Here is a 13,598-nt window from a genome sequence, read left to right as displayed (position 1 = left end):
ACCCCTGACGTGTATGGCAGACACTCTGTCATGCTCAAAGAGACATTCCTAACCCAGAGGGCAGCAAATAAACAGAAGATAACTAACGTCCATCAATCTTGATTCTCATGATCATGTGACACAAAATGAGCACCATAGCAGCAGGCTCTACAATTAGATGATGAAGATGCCAGCATCAGAGACTTATAATGGAAGTTTAAGATGTTATTTTCACTCAGCATCTCCTGAGGATGTCTGATGCTTTCTAGAAAGATGACATCCACGTGCATTTGAGATTAAGAGAGGAAGAGTCTAACATCTCCCTCCTCTCCCTCCCCCCCCCTCTCTCTCACACACACACACACACATACACACACTTTAAGAATTCCTAAATATCATAAAAATATGTATGAATGAATGTAGATTATAATTGCTTTGTAATCTTCCCTGACCTATCTCTGATTCAGATGTCCATCAAACTCTCAGGCTTTAGTATATTTCTATATAATATAATATAATATAATATAATATAATATAATATAATATAATATTAGAGTTAACTATCTTTAACTTACCATTAAAGGCCTGAAAAGCCTAGGACTCACCTCTGATCTTTTCACCTTGCTCTTTGACATCTAATTAATTCATCAATCTGTCAGTGGACGTCATCAGCACCATTCTTCCAGTCCATTGTGGGCCCTCACCTGACCCGCCATCTCAAGTACAGCATCGCTGTCCATTCTGTGACTGATTTCGCCTGTCCACAGCAGTCCATCAACCCCATTTCATGAGCCTTTGCTCTGTGCCTCAAGACCTGACCTTTAAAATGTAAATAAATCATTTGTTCCTCTCTGCATCCTCTGGAATCATACCAAGATGTGATGGTCTTCTGTGGTCAGGCTCTAGCCAAGTATCTTCCCATGGCTACCCTTGTTTACTAGGCTAAAGCCTTACTAGCCTTCATGCTGTTCCTAACTTATCTTGCCTCTGGGCCTTTGCATCTGCTGATCCCGAGACACTGGGTCATCATGAAGATGCTTGGCATGAAGATGCCTTTTCTTTCCAGTGTCTGCTCAGACTGTACCATTTCAGAGGCATTTCTTTGGTGAGCCTTTGTTAGTTTTTTTTTGAGAGGGTTTGTTGGTTGGTTGGTTTGAAATGGATTCTCATGTAGCCCTGGCTGGTCTCGAACTTGCTAGGTTAATCAGGTCTCCGACACAAGATGCTTCTCCTGCCTCTGTCCCCCGTGTGCTGGGATTGCAGGTATGAGCCTAGATGTTGGCCTGAGAGAAGCCTTCCCCATCCAGCTTCCCTGTGTTGCTTGACTCTGCTCTTTCCTTTCGCCAGCACGTTGCCTGGCTTTGTTATGGATTTATGTCCATTCCATTATGCTATGTCTCTCTGAGAGCAGAAACTGTGAAGGTTCCAACTGCCTCTCACCCCTAAGCCCTCCATGCTTCTAGGGAGATCTGTGGAATTGCATGAGGAGAGTGGAGATGGGGGAGGAACTGCACAGCAATGATGGCTTTACTCTTTCTGGACACGTTAACAGTAAACAGAGCACCTGGTTGCTGTCTGTCCTTCTGCCACCTTCTCCTTTGAGTCACTTCAGTCCCTGCTTAAGACCTTGCTATGAGACTCCACATGCACTTGCCAAGCAAACAGCTTCCTAGTACTTTGTCACATTGGGTTATTTTCCATGTTGTTTTTAATTTCTGAAACATAGTTTTATCATTTTATCTTAAGCATAACCACATATAAAAATCAAATATTAAGATGTCCACAAAAGTTACTAGTTTTTTAAATGCTGAGGAGGTCACTTGGACTCTAGAGGCCGAGTCAGCCATCTTTATTTTATTCCCACATTCCAAATACAAACCCATCTCCTGTTAAGGCCAAGATGATGTTTTCTTAGTCCCCTGGGATTTTCTGTCAGGAAAGTGAGTCATAACTGTAAGAAAGACGCCTTGTAGTGAGATAGAATTCCTTTTCTGACACCCCTACTTTAACACACAAAGCAACAGAAGTATGGTACTGTTGCCAGGCCATGGCATCATTCAAACTTGTCAGTGTGTTCTCTTCAGCAGATTATGCAGATCCTGAATCTCCGGGGTGAGACTCGGCAGCCTTCCAGCCTGATGAGTGCTCACATAGTCCTGAGTTCTTCCTCTCTGAGGTGGAACAGGTCACTCTGGAGAGAGCCTCCACTTCCTGCTCTGGCAATGTGATCTGAACTCGAGAAGTCATTTCTCTCTCTAAGTGAGGCACTGGCTGCTCAGAGACTCCCATCTTTTTGCAATTGAGGGGTTGTCTGTTGGTCAGGAAGGAGACGATCAAGGTGAACAGATGCTAAGACACAGTGTTTTTTTAGTGAGTCTTTTATTTTTTGCTTTTTTTTTTCTTCTGAAAGTAAAAATCTTTGGTTGCTTTTCTGTGTCGTTAGAAGGAAACTCTCCACGTTTTAGTCAACCCCAGAGCAAATGGTTAGGGACTTTCTCTTAGATATGTATTCTCTTCTAGAATAGATGTTTCCCTCCAGAAACGGAAACAAATGCAATATCCAAAGATGTGTTTCAGTTGAGCAAATGGCTCATTCACCTGGGCCCAGGAATTGCCACCAAGTAGGGAGCTCAGTGTCTGGAGGCAATGGAATGTTCTACTGAGTAGTCCTTTGGTAGCAGTGACCAGTATTTGATAAGTACTTGACCTTGGATATTGCTGGCTGAGGGCGCTCCAAATACAAAATGGAAATAAATGGCCAAGGAGTGACTGTCCACCCAGAAGAACCGTGAGCCCTTTTCTGGCTGACAGTGACCTTGGAAACAGTGACTCCTCCTGTACACTTCGCTAGTCAGCACTGAGCCTCGCTTTCCAGAGAAGGTAGTAAGTCCTCCGTCAGAGTTACTTGATGTTTCAAGGATGGAAAGAAACTACATGCAAATAGCACATGTCGATTACTGAACAAACCACCTCTCTGATAGTTTCTTAAAATTCACAGATTATACTAACTGTGTAGTCTCATTTATCGCTGGCTTGCAAATGTATCTAGCCGTATCCTGCAGAAGTCACATTTAAATTTGATCCTCAAAGTCGCATAAACTTTAAAGAAACTTTACATGTTGAAGCCGTGTGGAAAGGTTTAGGATAATCTGTGTAGGGATACATTTGTGCCTCCCTTTCTCATGTTTCTCATGTCAAGAAAACGTTTTTCTTGTCTAGCATTCTCATTATAGTCTCTCCTGGATGCTACTCTTTCATAATGCATTCTGTCTGTCAAAAAGCACGTTGAACATGGCTGCCATGCTACACAAGAGACACTGCCCTTGCTGTAGGGCGGGGAGTTAACCCACTTGGTCGAGTGCACTCACAGCAACCCAGGTGGAGTTACAACACTGCAGAAATCCCCTTTTCAGAATATATTTCTAAATCAAACGTCCAAGACTACCCTAGCTAGAATTTTCTTTTGGTTAGTACTCCTTTGAAAGGAGAACTTGGCAGAGTCGGGCCTTTCTTTCCTGACCATTCACAAGAGATTCTGAAAGCAGAAGTGACAGAGTCACAGCCAGTTCTAGAGCCCAGGTATCTCTGAGGTCTCGGCTCTTGTTTTTGCAGGATCATTGCTCTTGTATACCGTAGATCGTTTCTCCTCCATTTTCTTTTCCACAAAGGAAAACAGCAATATCCTTGGCATCACTTCAGAGTTTACCAGAAAAAAATATATATTTATGTATAAATCTGAGCCTTTTGGCACTGAATATTTTCTTGACTTTACAGTTTGTCCCCTGTTCCCAAGTGGACTAACTCTCCTGCAGGTCCACTTTCACAAATGCTCACTCTTTAATATATATGTTTGAGTCGCCACTTAAAGCTCTATGATCATTTTGCCCACAGTCCTCAAATCATGTCCCCCGGAGGCAAGGGGAGCATTCTTAAGTCTTGAGCCCCTCTGGTTTGATGAATTGTTTGCGGGAATTATTGACCCAGCTGTTTATGAGGAGACAGAAGCTCTACTCCTTTCCAGGGCACCGATTTGGCTCTTTGACTAAAGACCAACTGCCTTGGATGGACACACAGCTCTTGGCCAGCATTGGTCCTGCCCAGATGGACGGTTTTGCAATTACCCAGACCTCTCAGCAGCCATTTCTTCATTACTAAAAGCTGCCCCCAATTGTCCCAGAAGCCAAATTCAATCTGCAGTTCCCCCAGTAACGTGCTGTGATTCATTTGGGGACAAATCTGGATTGAACTGAGTCCAAGTGTCTCTTTTGTGAGACAGGAGGGAAGTATAAGTAGATACTATAGTCACCCAGATGATTCAGCCAGGAATTCATGAAGTGATTCATAAATCGTTATAAAGACCACTAAAGTCTACTAAAATGGAGAGCTGTCTGGCTATACAAAGTGTGGTATTATTATTGGGCCTTTTAAAAAAAGAAGAAGAAGATGTTAAATCAGATGTGAAATCCTTAAAACTATGCTTTTCTTTTAAGGTTTTGAAAAGGATTTCTTCACCCCCACCCCCACCCCATCCCCCCTCCCTCCCATCCTGCAGGAGACCAACAGCAAGCCATTTTTCATTGATTAGTTTTTACAGATGAGTTTTAAAATCCCCATAGATGATGCTCTACAATTTAAGACAAAGAAGTCCTTGCACAGATCCATGATGGACCAGTTTGTATCCATTAGTTCTGCTCTCGGGCAGCAAATCAATAATATTTTTGTGTAAGTACAATGAAACCTACTCTTCACATGCGTTCTTCCATCTTTAGTAGGTTTATAGCTCCAGTGTAAGACAAAGAGGACACACCAAACCCCACTGGCTTGTTTGAATCCTGAGAGAAAGGGTCCTAACTTACTGTAAGAACATGCGTACACTGTGTGGCGTAGGGAGGTACCTTCACCATTCCTAGCCTCCTTTACTCTCATCCAAAGATGCCACCAGATCCGCTCCATCCGGGATGTTCCATGATGGCGCTGATATATTAAGTCAGTACCAAGAAATTAGACCCTTAGGGACCTCAAGGCTCACTGCTCCTCAGACAAGAAAATGAACCAGAAAAGTCAGTCTCAGCATCCATACTAGAATTGTCAAGACGAAAGGTTTCCTCAGATTTCTTTTTTGTTCCGAGCCTTCCCTGAGTGATCTAACTTAACACCAGGACCATAATCTTGGGCAGTTCTTAGGCTCTGGTTCACCAAAATCACGTGCCAGAGATGCCTATTCAGTGGTTCTCAGCCTTCCTAATGCTGTGACCCTCTAATACAGTTCCTCATGATGTGGTGACCCCTAGCCATAAAACAATTTCACTGCTATTTCATAACTCTGATTTTGCTACTATTATGTTATGTTCAGGATCTGTTATGTATTATAGTGTGTGTGTGTGTGTGTGTGTGTGTGTGTGTGTGTGTGTGTGTGTGTGTGTTCCAGTGGTCTTAGATGACCCCAAAGGAGGGTCACAACCCACAGGTTGAGAACTGCTACCCTACATGGCCACTCTATTTGGATCAGTCCTCCATTCCCTAAGCATGCACTGATCGCCTGGAAGTCATCAGACATTCCTACTCTGAAGTTCTCTGATATCCTTGATTTCCAGATGTGAGCCTCTGCATAGTGTAACATATCTACTGTTGTTTTCTCTGATACACTCACTTGCTAGTGCAGTGCCATCATTTTCCTTAGTCTTAGATAAACTTGCTTGCTTCAAGCTAATATACAGAGAAATGGGTCTTCAATTGCCCCTCCCTCTGGGCTTACACCAGCTTGCCCAGTACCTAGTTTATATCTCCAGAGTGGAAAAAAAAATTAGAATTATCTCATACTTTGCAATTCTGAAGGAAATTGGGCTATCTTTGTCTTACATTTCTGTGGAAGCTAGGAGAGTTAGAAGATTTATTCAGACTTCCTTATCTAGTAAGAGAGAGCACTAGAATCCAACCCTGTGTGCTCCTGACCCATCCGTCTTTCTGCATCCCCTGTTTCTCCCTCCCTTCCCAGGTTTCTGCATGTGTGAACTTTAACCGTGCTTGTCCCACTTGGGACCTCCTGTCTTGTGATAGTCTAAGATTCAGTGCTATGTCTTGAGGAATGGTGAGTGATTTGTGCTGGCCTGCCCACTGCCACGTGGGGAGCCTGATGTTAGGGAAAAGTAGGGCAGAGAAGGCAGGAAAGGGAGGTACTGAAAGGAAGGAACATGGCCAAGCAATCAGCTGTTTCCTGAGGTGTGCATGAATGAGCATTTACAAGAACCTTTGAAGTCCCTCTTCTGCAAAAAGGATCACTTACTAGGGTTCAAAGCTTCCCCCTTGCCTCCTCTTCTTAGCAAACCATTGCTCATTATAAGGTCATTCCAGCTCCCCACCAAGGGAGTGGAAATGGTTGACTCAATTCTGGTTTACTTTTGTGTGTTCTGTTTCTGGTAAGCAGGGATGTCTCCCCCCGCTAGTCTGTTATGAGCCTATTTATACAGTAGTCATCTCTTTTGAAAAGCATAAGCAGACACGAGCAGCCCAACTGGAAGAGACTCTCTGAAATAACCACTGTGAATCCTCGGTTGGTATACAGAAGATCTTTCTCCTGCCTCAGAATTAACTCAGAATTAGCGTGATGCTGCCTTGACCTGACATATTTGTGGGATAAAATACCCTGTAGAAGAAAAAAAAAATACAAATAGCTATAACCTGTCATTAGCATTGATTATTTTATTTTAGCGACAAGAAATATATTCTCCATCATCATTATCATCATCAATCACCACATAAATACATCCCTCAGGTTTTTCTGAGCAGAACCACTCAGAACATACTCCTATTCTGTATATTTTTGAGTCAAACTTGTAACATCTATCTTCCTGGTGTCTGTTCTCTTCAGCTGTGTCTGGGGCCCTCGCCTCTAGCTGTAGGGTCCCGTCTTCACCTTCATACTCCTCTTCTGCCTTAACCTCTGATCTGAAATATCTGCTCTTCTCTACCGTGAGCAGGTTAGCAGCAAACTGAATGCATACAAATTAACAAAGAGGCCATGGCTTTTTGTTAAAATACTACATGGTGGTTTTGGGCGGAAGTAAAACTGATCCTGAAAATTCATGAATGAAAATAGCAAAATGTTTTTTAACTGATTCATGTAAATTTGTATAAATTGAATCTGTGCTTAAAAATCACTGCTATTTATAAAGAGACTTCTTGTGCTGGGATTTTAAGCTATTGATTCTTACTTGTTTCCATATTCCTGGCAGTTATCTGACAAATATGATCACTTCTCATCCAGAGCACTTTCTCTGTAGATGCAAAAGTTAAAACTTCTGTAGGGATTCCTTTTAAATCAAAGACTACTTTGTGAAGGTTTATTTCACTGAGAAGAATTTGTATTTAAATTTTTATGGGAGATGAGATCTTTGTCTTCAAATGCGTCACCTCCATGCTGTGTAATCTCATTCATGTGAAGACCCAGAGGCCACCTCTGACTTTTAGCAATGAGCACGTGTAAGTTAAGTGGAAGGTATAATATTTTACTGTTCTGGGTGGTGAGATAATACTAAAACCTTAGTATATGCCTCCCATATTTTCCCCTCTGTTATCAATGTATTGAATAATCCATAATAGCCAAGAAAATGAATAGGTAAGAATAATTTGGAATGAGCACATACAGAATCTATATCTTGAGTAATATAATTTATGCTATAGATGACAAAATATTTTAGTAAGTTATACTCTTGGATCTGTGTAGTCTCCATTTCCTAGTTAGTGATCTAATTAGTGTTGACCACACCGGTGCAAGTGATAAAAGCAGTAGAGCTTCACTCTGACGAAAGAACCTTGGACTCTCTTTGTATTCTTCATCTGTCACCATTTCCACTCCTTAACTAATCCGTCTCGTGTGAGTCAGGTGTATCATGTGGTTTGGGGTATGTTATGTCCTCAGATTGTACTGGGGTCCCTAGATAGTCCCAACTTGTCTGCCCTGCCCTGCCCCCATCATTTTGTTGAAGATAGTAGAAGTACCAGAAGGAAAGACCAGAGGACCTACTAGCTCGTTGTGTCTTCTTGAAGTGAAACAAGAGAGCCAGAGGGTCTTAATTACTTTGTCTCCCAAAATATCAGTGTGATTGTGGGATAATGATGTAGGTCACCTTGCTGTTCAAATCCCTTCTCCCTCCAACCTGGAGGACCATAAGGACAGAGCCTTCTAGGGTTGGGTGCCAGTGTGGACTCCCATCTCTCCCAACTCGATGACTTCACAATTTCTCATTCCTCTCCCACAAGCTCAGAGCTACTGTGGAGACACAATAAGGACATGTCCCCCAGAAAATCGCCTCCATATGGGGAATCCTGGCTCATGTGTTTTACTAGATGTTCTCAGGGAAGTGCCAGGATTTGTTTGCTGTGCTTTCTCTGTGGGCCACTCAGCATCGCCTTTCAGGATAATCCCAGTTCAGAGGATGTGCTTAGAAAAGTGCGTATTTAACCAGCACAGGACACGCAGCTGCTGCCCTCCGAAGTTCCATAGAATAAAAATCTAAGTGGCCAGTCGATAGCATCCAATCACATCAGGTTTGCTGAGATACTCTGACCTGTTGGCTTTGAGTCCCCATCTTCCTCTTAGTTCCCGTGCAGCTCCTTATACTTCACAAGTGAAATGCAAAGTGAACATGGCATTTTCTCCCATCCTCTCGTACTCCCTTAACATAAATGTTGAAGCTCTTCTTTATAAGATACATTGCTTCAGGGCCTTTAGAATTAACTTTGTAAATGTGTCCAATGCACCTTCCCCTTTTCTCAGCTGTGTCCTTACACGAGAGACCAGCCTTGTGGAGTCAGTTGTCCCTATAAAATAAGTTATGCCACCGTTGATAACCTAGTACAAAATGAAGCTTTCCTTCTGCACGGGATAAACAGGAACTAACTAAATGTGTTCATGTTGATGAACTTCAGAGAGGTTGCATACTTCATTGCTAGTATGCTTTTATGCAGAATTACTTTGCTGTTTATTCTCAAGGTATTGAAAGACCCTCCCTTCTTTCTCTACCGTGGGTATCACTGTCCCACGCTGAACCAACAAATTAAACATCCTGTTTGTTTCTGTATGGACATCCCCACCTGCAAGGCTGTTTGTTCTCTCAAGTCTACTGTCCTTCACCAGTGTTAGACAGTAAATGCCATTCTAAATCTCATGACTCAGAACCTGCTAGTCTTCCCTCACAACAAGAAAATGAATATACAGTTGCCCAGGGTTCCTTGGTGATTTCTCTTTGTTTAAATACCAGTATATCTCCTTTCAAAAACCAGTACTCTGAGGTTGCGGCTGGGGATAGCACTCAATAGTGGAGTGCTTGCCTAGTGTATGCAAGGCGTTGTGTTCAACAAAAAAAACCAAAGACCCAACAATCTTGGGATTGTTACACATTACTACAAAAATGCCACAGTGCATTCCCTCTACGCCATCAGGAATGCTCTTTGCCCAGCACAGAACCCAAGCCGACCTCTCAGGTTCTGTGTTTCAAGGCACATTTGACCTTTGGGGTTTGAGTTATTTTACTCTTGGCAAGACAGAATGTATTGTTTAAGGAGACTCTGGTTAGAGGGGGGTCATAATAAAGGACCCGTAACACTTCTTGGACCTCAGATGTGCCTTACAAAACAAAATGTTTATGAGCTAAGTGTAAATGAGTCAGAAACATATGAATCGAATTTCCCCTAAAATGTGAACGGGTTTTAAAATTAGCAGGAAAAGGGCCTGGCAAAAGATGTGCTTTGAATTTCATAAAACCCAGAGGATTTGAAATGCAGTTTAAGAAGCTTGACAAACCCAAACTGTGACTAAGGTTTGCTTTGTTGGTGTCTTTCCCCTCCTCACCCCACCCCCCATGTGTCAGAGAAGCACTCAGTGGTTGGACAGGAGAGGGGAGGGTTATGAAGGGTTTTGAAAGAGCATAGTGTCATAGTTGTATAGGGCCAGAACGGGGACTTAGAAGGCTTTGAAGAGTTGGTCATGCTGCCTGTTGTCATCGTTTTCCCAGGTTTGCACCTCCGACTCCATCTCCTCACCACATCAGCCCGGGAAGAGTTCCAGCTCCTCCGTCACTGCTCCAGAGAGCACAGGCTCCCCACTCCCAGCAGCCACCAGGCTCACTCCTGAAGCCCTACCAGCCAGAAACCAACTCTTCTTTTCAGCCAAATGGTATCCATGTCCACGGTAAGCAGGAGCTGGTGGTCCTTGGAGTTTAGAAAGGCAGTGTTTTGCTGTTGCCTTTAGCCAGGTGGCCTAAGGACCAGATGTGGGTCTCAGATGTTCTGTTTTAAATCAAACTTATGATGTAGACAGCATGAAATGCTTTAGTATTTTCCTCAGATGACCTGACCTATAGTTGCCAGCCCAAGGAAATCATTGGTGTTCCCAGTGTTGTGACACTTCAAGAGAAGTCTCTAGCAATAGCACCCTGCTCCTGAGTGATCAGGAGACTGTGCAGAAGGAAGCCCCGGGAACATCACTGTCCATGTTGGCTGGCTCCTTCCCATGAGCCAAGCCAAAGCCTTCCCTGGTTCCCCTGTGTGACACCTCCCTGGTCTCCCCCAAACTTCATGTGTCCCATCTATATATCCCATCTTGGTTTTATTTCTTTGCTAGAACTTTCTTTCATTCTCTCCATCTTGTAGCTCATTTGAGTAAAACATATCATCTTTACTAGTACAGTCTTGCTTCTGAGGCCAGAGTTGTCTGACCCGTCATCATATCTTTTAGGGAACTCGACACATTTCTTCATGTCTCAGAATGACTATGCATATTCATACAGAAAGGAAAGAACATGAGGAAAAGAGCGACCACAGTGGCTTACGTTCTGGGCCAGGCTTGTGTTCAGCAAGGACCATACTTGAGGACTGAGTCTGCCTCTGTCTCTTTTCACTAATCAAACTCCTTTTGCCAGTTCAAGCAGAAATCCTAGTGAACTTCCACAGAAAACTGCAATGCCAAGCCATAAAGACTCCAATCGCCCAATGTTTTTGTCTCCTGTTGTCAGAATTCTATGTTAGCAGAAACGATGCTGTACGTTGACTCCAGATGATTCCAGAAGTGTGTCATCTCCCTCCCCTCACTGGCACCTTATAGGTTATCACTTGGAATTAATGGATGGTGTCCCAAGACAGTGTTCATTCTGAGTGTGAAAACAGTCTCTAGATAGTATTCTCCAACAGTATTGTATTAAACTTGATCAAGAGGTTCAAAGCAGCAGGAAGGGGGCAAGAAAATGATAGTGCTCATCTGTAGCAAGGAAAGACATTGAAAAGTCAGGGTTGAGCCGGGTGTGGTGGCCCATGCCTTTAATCCCAGCACTCGGGAGACAGAGGCAGGTGGATTTCTGAGTTCGAGGCCAGCCTGGTGTACTGAGTGAGTTCCAGGACAGCCAAGGATATACAGAGAAACCGTGTTTCAACCCCTCCCCCAAAACAAAAAACAAAAAAAGAAAAGAAAAAGAAAGAAAAGTCGGGGTCACTGGCTCTGAGCCAAAGCTCCTTCCATCTCTCCCATCCCGTTTGTCCACTGTTTCCCAACAAAGCTTTAGACTTTTCAGTTCAGTGGTAATTTCTACCTTCCTCTTACAAACATCTTCTCGCACATCATTACATCAGGAAATGGTTTTTTAAGTGCCTGTTACAGGTGCACAGGGTACAGTCTATAAAAACAGAAAACGGAGTTCTCTTCCTGGGCAGTCTCTCTGATGAGGGCAGGCCCAAGGCTGTGTTCTGGGAAGCGACCAGCACCCGTCTGGGAGGGAGGTTTGGCAGCAGGGCCATGGCTCTGTCGAAGTCAGGGTAGTCAAGAGTAGGTCACCTCCATGAAACACTGTTTTAATGTCTGACTTTTAATGTGGCTGAAACCTGGGCATATTTCTCAGTCCGTGACATCCCGTAGTGGTACCAATCTCCTTCTGGTACCTTATAGACTAACAGAGCACTTCACAGTCGGCCATGTCATATGTCCAGTCAAATGTAGTATATCCTGCTTTGCTTACAGCTATGAAATTTTTTTTTTAAATTCTTTAAAACATTACAACTTAACCTATGTGTAACAAACTAACCAGAAAGAAGTGTAGCCAAAATGCTGAGTGTTTTTAATTGGGCTTCATTTGCCTCCCTGAGCCCTGTTCTGTAACAGAACTTTCTTTACAAGAGGGTTGTGAAGGAGGCCAGTGTGTATGGGAATCCTGTGGACTTTGAGCTCTGCGTGCACGTGCAGGGTTTTATGCCTGGGTTCACAGCTCCGATGTGGACTCTCTGGCCTTTCATCACTGTAACAAGAGGCTAAGAAGAGCACCAGGCACAGGTGCAGGCACAGGCGTGGGCCTTACTTCCTTGCTTCCTTCTCCTTCCCCTGAGGATCATGTTTGTAGCCCCAGGCTTAGCACAGTACTTGATGCAAAGTAGGCACTAAATAAGTATTTACTGGATAAGTGATTGACACCTTCTCATCCGGGAAATAAATAATAAACCAAGAGGACTCAGAGAGCATTCTCCATGTTACTTTGTCAAAATACCCTCTCTCTACATTTCTCCTTTGAAAGATAAATAATGAGTATGTTTTCAGCTTGAAAATGTTGGGCTTTAAAAAAAAAAAAGAAAGAAAACTTTTACTTTCTTAATTGTTAAAAACTTCTGTAGCCAGTGAGAGACAGATAGTATCAGCCGTAAACTAGGGTCGGGATATAGAGAAAATGAGAAACTATAACTTTCCCCAGGAAGATGGCCAAGTAGCTACTGCACTGAGATTTCAAAGAAACTGGCCATGTTTCAGCCTCCTGTGGAGGGTTAGGGACTCAATGAAGCCTATTCCTTCTCTGAGCAGGTTTCTGAGAGAAAGAAATATCCTTAAAAGTTTAAAGTAGCAACCAGTCCTTAGATAAGGACAAGATGTATATGCTGTTTTTAAGGGGAGAGTGACCCTTCTTCCCCGGGTGTATTTATGATCTGAAGCTATCCCATCTTGCGTCTCGCATTTACTGGATGGAGTTACATGGTATCTCACTGCCACAAGCTTCGTCCTCTGTTGAACCACCATTTTTACAAATGACAAACTGTGTCAAGAGTTTTTAACCCAGTGGCCGCAGTGAGTCTTTGGACCTTTTTGGTCATGGCTTTAAAGAGTATCATGAGCCCACTTCCTCTGTCGGACCTGCAGCAGGTGTAGAGGTCAGGGAGAGATGTCATTCCTGCGTCTATACAGATGGGACCCAAGACATGGAAGAATATGAAATGTCTGGGCATTATTGCCTTGGCAAGCTACGTGGGCTTAGCGAGAGGGCCACATTTCCAAACTGAATTCATAATCAGGGTCATTCCAGGTCAAAGGCACACAAAGAAGCATGAGTTTAGAGCTCTCCTTAGGGGAGGCAGTGGAACTCCTTAGTGTGATTGTCCTATGTGAAAATTAGAAGGTCAGAATTCAGGGGTGCTTTGGTCTTGCTAATGAAGAAGCAAAAGGAGGTCCTCTGGATCTTGTCAGTCATCCGCTAATTGGTACTGAACTTAGACATTATGCACTGAACCTGTGCTTTTGTTAGAGATAAAGGATGCACCTTGTAAGGATTAGCACCAGCATCTTTTCATGTTTCCTCACCAGGGTTCTATTG

At 43.3% G+C, this 13,598-nt stretch overlaps 1 protein-coding gene across 4 annotated transcripts in view; it reads left to right on the top strand.

Moving 5' to 3' along the window:
- Positions 1–13,598, top strand: part of Glis3 (GLIS family zinc finger 3) — a 421,415-nt gene that overhangs the window by 386,446 nt on the left and 21,371 nt on the right. For all 4 annotated transcript variants that reach the window (NM_001305671.1, NM_175459.6, XM_006526984.4 and 1 more), the window contains one exon: positions 9,993–10,168. In NM_001305671.1, the coding sequence (NP_001292600.1) occupies positions 9,993–10,168 (176 nt within the window). The remainder of the gene's footprint in view (positions 1–9,992; positions 10,169–13,598) is intronic.

Source organism: Mus musculus, chromosome 19 (assembly GCF_000001635.26).
Source record: "Mus musculus strain C57BL/6J chromosome 19, GRCm38.p6 C57BL/6J".
NCBI classification, from domain to species: Eukaryota; Metazoa; Chordata; class Mammalia; order Rodentia; family Muridae; genus Mus; species Mus musculus.
The sequence above is the reverse complement of the archived record's forward strand: the minus strand, read 5'-3'. Positions and strand labels throughout refer to the sequence as shown.